Raw genomic sequence first — 7,755 nt, forward strand, 5'->3', positions numbered from 1 at the left:
ACAGTGCAAAAACAAAGAAATGAATCTTCTCCTTATGTATTTCTTCTTTTGCCTGGCATTACCATTCTCAACATTTCAATTATGCAAAATAAAATGAAATAAATGTTTTTACCTTACGCCTGGCCCAATACAATGTGTACCTTTTGAATGTAATGTCTGAAATAATACTATTTATTCATTTGACTTGTGCTGCTATAACATGCGTCTTATCTTGTTTGTTTGTTTGTTTATTAGGGACAATAGATAAACATTGTTACATGGTAGAGAAAATGAGTGTGAGGAAAGTAAATTTGCAGCCCCTGTGCAAGATAAAAAATGTTGTACAATCAAAATAATAATAATCCTTTAATACTATCATACTTTATCAGAATTCAAATTAAAAATCACCAAATTTTGAGATACATGACGGGTCATTTTTTTCCTGAAAAGTAACTTGAAACTAAAGCTGTTATACAAATGTAGTGGAGTAACTGTAGTATTCAAAACTATATATAACTGTTTATATTCATGTATCAGGTGAGCTTCTCTTTACTGACGTCTGAGTCAATGTGTTGGTCGTCATTGCAGAGGCCTGTCAGACCCTGGGTCGGCACATGCCGCAGTGGGAATCCTCCATACTGGTGGCTCGTGGCTCCCGAAACTGGGTTGGATGGGAACTGCTGTGAACTGAGCAAATAGTGCTGAGGTTGATGTGTTTTCCTGCTCTCTCTCCTCTTGTTACAGAGCAGGTAGATCATCTCGATGATGTTGAGGAGCACCGAAATGCCTGAAACTACAAGCATGAAGATGACAAAAATTGTTTTCTCTGTGGGACGAGAAATGTAACACTCGGCACCGCTGAAACGGGAACAAGGTGGAGACAAAGGACAGTGGAAGTAGGGGACCATGAACACGGTGCCAAAGATGTAGAACTGGCCCACACAGAATCCCACCTCCAGGAGGATCTTAAACACCAGCTGAGTCATGTAAGTGCAAAAGAGGATGCCTGTTATCTTCACCTTCCCTCTGTCATCTGTATACTTGGGCTTCCTCCGTACGGTTCCACTAGTGCTGTCCTGCAGCTTCTCCATCATCCTCTTCTCTTTGTGGATGATGTGGATAGCATGGCCCAGGTAGAGTAGGGTGGGTGTCGACACAAAGGTGATCTGCAGGACCCAGTAATGAACGTAGGATATTGGGAACATCCAGTTGTAGCAGGCGTGTTGACATCCTGGTTCCAGGACGTTACAGGAGAACTCTGACACTTCGTCTCCCCAGACGTTGTCCGCAGCAGCACCCAGGATAAAGATCCTGAACAGGAAGAGGATGCTCATCCAGATCTTCCCGACCACAGTGGAGTGAGACTGAACCTTGTCCAGCAGTGAGGACATGTAAGACCAGTCACCCATGGCTGCAAGCTAATGTCTGAAGTAGAGGAGAGACACACAGACATCACACTTACAGTTGTTGGTTATTTACCAAGGTGTCTGCAAATCCTACGAAGGTAAGAACGGATTAGATCAAGACATAATGAAATATTAAGTGAAACAACTACAGTCTGTCAGAACATGTGTGTGAGAGGGAAAGAAAGAAAAGTATAGTAGCATTGTAGAGTATATCATTCATGAAGCTGAATCAAAGTCTTTAAACATCCTCATCTACCTGTATGGAGCCATAATTCTAAGCGCACTCATTTTCCAAAGAGCCAACTTCTCAACTAATAAAGTTATTTTCTGAATACGAAGAATAAGACACATTTAGAGGATGGTGTCACCTTGTCAGAGGGCTCAGTAGATTTATGACAGCGCAGCCTGACACCCACTGATCGGTCAAGACATCATTTTACATAAATTGCCACCATGTAGGAAGTACAGGGTTTAAGCTGCTCTCATGAGGAAGCACATTAATGCTTATAATAGAAATAGAAAATCTGCTACAGTATAACCTTTTCTAGGCGAGATGCAATCTGTAAAAGCCTAAGTGATGTATTTTTTTTCAAGTTCAAGTCTTAAGACACAAAAAGTTTATATGACACCCATGTCTATGTATTATATTCATACTTTTTAATCCGTTTATAGGTCTGTATAATTATAGTTATTAGCACCGATAAATATTCATAATGCTTTATAATAAACATAACACACTATAAAGTATTTTATAATGACTTAGGTCAAGTATAATAATACTTCATAATTGCTGGACATTCACTGACTCTTTTTGCAAGCCCATAATATAATAAGTCTATAATGCACTATACACATAATTATAATCTGCTTATAGCACTGTATAGTTAGACAGGCAAAGTAGAATTGCTTCAGGTTTTATCTATTATTTGAGTCAATTTAGTGTTTAGAGAGAGTTTTTTGATAAACATTAGAGAAATGTAAATGTGAAGAATACAAATGTTTGCATACTGCATTATTGTTTGCAATCCTAAACATGCCACAAAAAAAGAAAAATCTTCAGAAAGCAAATGATACATGTGAATGACACATGTGAATGATACACGTAGCTTCAGTATGCCTTTGTTTCTGTACTGCAGGCATCTGAGCTTCTGACAGGCTCCTTCAGAGACCTCCTGAGTTTATATAGTAACATTTCATTTAAGTTCAATGAAATTAGATGAATGTGTTTTTTACTTAAGTTTATGTGTTTACTTTTATCTTTGCTTAAGTTGACATTTTCCCTTTTAGCTGTTTGATAGATACATGCTTTATAATTGCAGTATTATCGAAAGACATAACACGCGCTCGTCATAGAATCAAGTTACTCAAAGTTTGCAACTGTAATTTGTTTAGGTGCTAACTTGGAATTGTGATTGATTTGTCTCCTGAACTACCTCCTGTGACACAATAACATGGTAATGAACAAGTGTTTGGATTCAAGGTTGCAGAAACATAAAATGTACTCGCCTGCAAGGCTTCAGATATTAGAAATCCTTCGCCATGTGTCCATCACGGAGGAGCCAGAGTGTGCGCAGTGAAAGATGTGTTGCACGGACCAGGGTGGGACTTAAATACTGTTGAGGCTCATGGCTTTGCTGTTACTCACTCAAGCTGGGACACTTCAGTCTCACAGCTTCTCTTTTCACTCAAACTCGTGATCATTTTTGATGATTCTGATGAAAAAGGTTTCATCGTGTTCAGTTCCTGTTAAGCAAGCCCTGGTGATCCTTCACACCCCATTTTCCTGTCATTAATTTGCACTGCAAGTCATCGTGAGCCTCCCACTTGAAGTGGCACACCTTACTCCCAGACTGTCTGCATGTATACATTTCATACACCCACTGTTAGTGTGAAAGGTTATGTTGAGTAGTAGCAGACAAGTTCAAAGAGCATACTTCATTTTGTGCATTTTGTCTCTTTTTAGGCAAATAAATTATTTGAAGGTGGAGAGAGAGTACAAAAGAACAATTATGCAAAATGCTCATATTTATTATTACCATGATATCTATATTTGAATAAAAAAGGCCGCAGCGGGCTCAACCTGCTGTTTGGTTGGTGGGTTTAAGTAAGACGTTGAGCGACAGGCAATATAAGGAGTACTGTTATTGATTTATTTGGCATGTACATTATCATGAGATACAAATGTATTGTTCGTTGTGATCCTTTAGTTTTTTCATATTCTTGTTTCATCTTTTTAATGTGTTGTGTCCACATTTCTGCCTGACCCCAGACATTATGTGTGTTGTGACAATTTTAAGTTAACAAACAGAATTATGTAAATGTTGCATCATACGGTGTAGCTGGCATCATAGTTTAAACAGAGAAATATCAGCATGTAGTGGTATTAGCATATCGGGCTATAGTATATTGGGATCATTTAGAGACGCTTGTTTATGTTATATGTTTATGTTTAATAAGCTAGGGTCTTCTCATATCATTATGAATTTTTTCCAAAATAGTTTGAGCCCTATTCATTAAATATTGATATAACTAGCTTAAAAACTAGCTTCAGGTGTTTTCTTATTATGACTCTGGAAGTGCAAAACAATCTCTTTACATATTTTTGACTTGACCCCGGACCCTCTTCATGACACGCCTCAAGATCAGGTTATAAAGCACCTTAAACTTAATCCCACCATCTGAGGTCCACTGCAGACCCCACATATATACTTTTTGTCAAAGCTCACAGGTGCTTTATTCTATCATACCAATTTTAATGACATTGACAACTTTTTCCTATTGTTTTCTGTTCCTGTTTTATTTAGTGCTATTTTAAAAATGCCAATGTATCGGGGTCCAGGGGGACCCCAGTCAAAAGCATGGAGCTATTTATGGAGTTCCTGTTTGCCATGGGTCCTGATAGCAAGTATCACACACCATCAGGGGTTAGCATGGATGTATTATAATGGAGGGCAGCGACCCTGTCAGTCATTTTGCAGGAGACAGACACAGATTTCCTAATTTTAGGACATTCACAGGTCCCACGATGTATTAGAGAAGATTAAACTTCTGCGTGTTGTTCAAGGGCACCTGACATGTTTAAAGGAGTGAGGGTTATTCATGGTGTCAGTTGTGGTCAGCAATGGATAATAAGGTGTTATACGTCAACATCAGTCCATTTCAACACGACACAGTCATGTTAGGGAGTGTGGGCGTTTTAGTGAGGCCTGAGGAAGGATCGGTTGATTTCGCAATGTTAGCCTCAATAATAAGAGGGAAGTGAGAGAATCCCGGTCAGGGACTGACTGGACATTACTGAGGTAGGAACAGATATTACTGTGTGAAGATTTAGGATTGTTCAAACGCAATAGCAACTATAAATCACTTGAAATGTGAAAACCTTGTAATAAAATGTCAATCAACATACCTGAGAAATATGTTTTATAGATAATTCGTTATTAATAATTTGGCAGCTCTACAGTAATATTGGCATTGGTGTCAGTCAATCATTAACAATGTAAAATCCTTATAGAATAAAAAACTAAACTAAAACACATGTATATATATATATATATATATATATATATATATATATATATATATATATATATATATATATATATCCTACTTTCTTTATACATTGTGAAAATTTGCATTTGTAAACATATGCACTTGATGAATGGATGTTTATTTAGTCTGGCTCCATGGCAACACTCATTACTCAATGTGTATTGTGTAACCTATGTATCTAGCAAGCTAGAATTCTGAAATAAGATTTATTTTGTCTCTCTTGAAAAGATCTGAGACGGCTACACTTCATTCAGAGGTACTTTTATATTCTGAATGACAGATGCATGTTCCAAAAGCCTTAGTTTAAAATTCTTGAATGTCCCAATTCAGCCATCCGCCTCGACAAGGTCTGTTAACATGTGATGGAATATATGTATTTTTTAAATTTGTTCTGGTTTAATTTATATAGCTTTCATCTGAATGAAAAAAATCTTCTCTAAAATATTTTTGCACGTATTTCCTTGATGGAATAAAAACGATAGCAATTATGCACATTTTAAAACTTAGGTTACATAAACCTGCCTGTTCAAAAGAGCAGTGGCAGGTCCAGATGTTTCTGACTGGGTGGGCACCAGTGGGGCACTGACTTCTGCAGCGGTGGCATGAAGTATGTGCGTGCACACACACGTCGAAATAGCATTAACTTATTATTTCTGTCTCCACTTCTCATTTCTATTTTAATGACTAACATTACAGTATCAAATCAATCAATCAAAAAACTTTATTGTCATTTCGAGATTATACAATGTACAATTCAAATGAATTTTCGTTGTCCTGGCTTACTGTGAAAGTGGTCATAAATATTTAAAAGTGTCGTGGTGCTGATGCATGAATATAAAATAAAATGTGTACTTAAAATATACATGTACTTTAAATAAATAACATATATACACTCTAAAAAATATATATACAAAAAAATATATATATATCTTAGATCCTGCTTAGGACCCGATTAATGTTAAGTTTCTCACCAACTCAAAACGAACTTGCACTGAAAAATGAGAACAGCAGTAAGGCTTACACTCCACTCTCGTTTCCATTTCTCACTTCTTTCTCAACTATCCATTTGACTTATAATTTATGGGTGTCATCACCAAGACTACATCCATGGGGGCCAATCAGAGTTCAGGGGAGGCCCCTCCCTGGACATGCCCCTGCATAAGAGAGAGCACTGTATTGCTCTATATCATTTTCCTTGTAACTCTGCCACGTCTTATCTCACTGTCCATGTTGAACTGTCCTGTGTGTAAAGTGTTCTACACAAGTGAGGTTAACTCACGCTGACTTGAAATCTGTTATGTCTTCCCTCTCGTAGGCTGTCATCATGGCGGAGTGGTCCTTCCTGTCTGAACTGTTGGACAAGGTGCAGTCACACTCCACTGTCGGGGGGAAGGTCTGGATGAGTGTTCTTTTCCTCTTCAGAATCTTCATCTTAGCTGCCGGCGTTGATAACATATGGGGAGACGAACAAGCAAAAATGGACTGTAACACCAGAAGCCCTGGCTGCAGGAACGCCTGCTATGACCGATCCTTCCCTTTGTCTCACACGCGCTTCTGGGTCCTCCAGATCCTCATCGTCTCTACTCCAACACTCGTGTATCTGGGCCACGTCCTGCTGGTGATTCGCAGAGAAAACAAGCTTAGGAGATGCCTGGTGCAGAAACTCTGTAAGAACGGGATGATTAAAGCGCCTAAGTATTCAGATATACATGGCAAAGTACAGCTCAAGGGCATCCTGCTGGTCAGCTACATGATGCAGCTGCTGTTCAAGGTCCTGCTTGAAGTGGGATTCATTGTGGGCCAGTACTACGTCTACGGCTTCATACTTATGCCTCATAACATCTCATATTCCGACTACCCCTGTCCGTCACCGGTACTCTGCTTCATAAGTCGTCCCACAGAGAAAACCATCTTCATTGTCTTTATGTTGGCGATGGCCGTCCTCTCTGTGATCCTCAACATCGTGGAGATGCTCCACCTGATGATCTCAAAGATGACGAAGAAGAGGAGCAGTGGCTCAGAGATTTACACTCTCAATAAACCCGATCACACTTTAACTGAGGAAGTTACACCTTGTTGAAGGACTGTGACCAGAGTTAGGACCTTTGCTTCAATGTTGTAGGATATAAATATTGAGGGCAGTCACATCCTGTTTTGAATTGTGTATCTTGTGTACAGACAGTAATGCATCCTATATTAGATTTTTTACTTTAGGCTTTACATAAATCTGTTCTGTGGCAGAATTGATTGTATTTGACCCTTTCTATCAAACAAGTGGAACATTTATCTGATCCAAGAATATTAAATGTGAAGTTGTGCTTGAATGAAACTTAAACTGACTTCTAAGTTTACAGTCAAACTTTACCAGTAAATAAACAAATGTGTTGTGCATTTTGAATGTGAATTGGATTTATAATCTATCTGTTGATGTAATGGCTACATTCACCAAAGCAGGGGTTGGGAACCTATTTACCTATTCATTTATTGAACAAGATACACATATTGGATAAAGTGCAAAAAGATATGGAACATATCAAGCCAAGTGCAAACGGATTGCTGAGCAGTTAAATTTTAATTTCTGAGCTAGATGCGGTCAGTTTATACATCAGAGTCTCCCACATGCAGCTTGGCTTGGAACGCTCTCACTGCATCATACATGTCCGTGATCACACGGCCCTGAAGCTGCAGGTTTAACAGTGAGATACTTCGTTATGTCGCATATAAAGTCCAGCTCACATCATCCCAGAGATCTGTGGTGTCTTTCCCTTTGCTTTCCAAAAACTGGCAGATTTCATGCATCTCGAAAAATCTATGCAACACT

The 7,755-nt window shown here is 38.6% G+C and overlaps 2 protein-coding genes across 2 annotated transcripts; one reads left to right on the top strand and one right to left on the bottom strand.

Annotated features, from left to right (window-relative positions):
- Window positions 1–326: 326 nt before the first annotated feature.
- On the bottom strand, window positions 327–2,620 carry LOC115004059 (gap junction Cx32.2 protein-like). Its single transcript, XM_029426055.1, has one exon. It carries the CDS (start codon window positions 1,386–1,388, stop codon window positions 513–515), a length of 876 nt encoding a protein of 291 aa, XP_029281915.1. The 5' UTR covers window positions 1,389–2,620; the 3' UTR covers window positions 327–512.
- A 2,053-nt stretch (window positions 2,621–4,673) lies between these two features.
- LOC115004013 (gap junction Cx32.2 protein-like) lies at window positions 4,674–7,338 on the top strand. The gene is made up of 2 exons (XM_029425979.1): window positions 4,674–4,684; window positions 6,250–7,338. Exon 2 carries the CDS (start codon window positions 6,259–6,261, stop codon window positions 7,012–7,014), a length of 756 nt encoding a protein of 251 aa, XP_029281839.1. The 5' UTR covers window positions 4,674–4,684; window positions 6,250–6,258; the 3' UTR covers window positions 7,015–7,338.
- Window positions 7,339–7,755: the final 417 nt, after the last annotated feature.

The sequence above is a fragment of the Cottoperca gobio genome, chromosome 24, assembly GCF_900634415.1.
Source record: "Cottoperca gobio chromosome 24, fCotGob3.1, whole genome shotgun sequence".
Classification (NCBI taxonomy): Eukaryota; Metazoa; Chordata; class Actinopteri; order Perciformes; family Bovichtidae; genus Cottoperca; species Cottoperca gobio.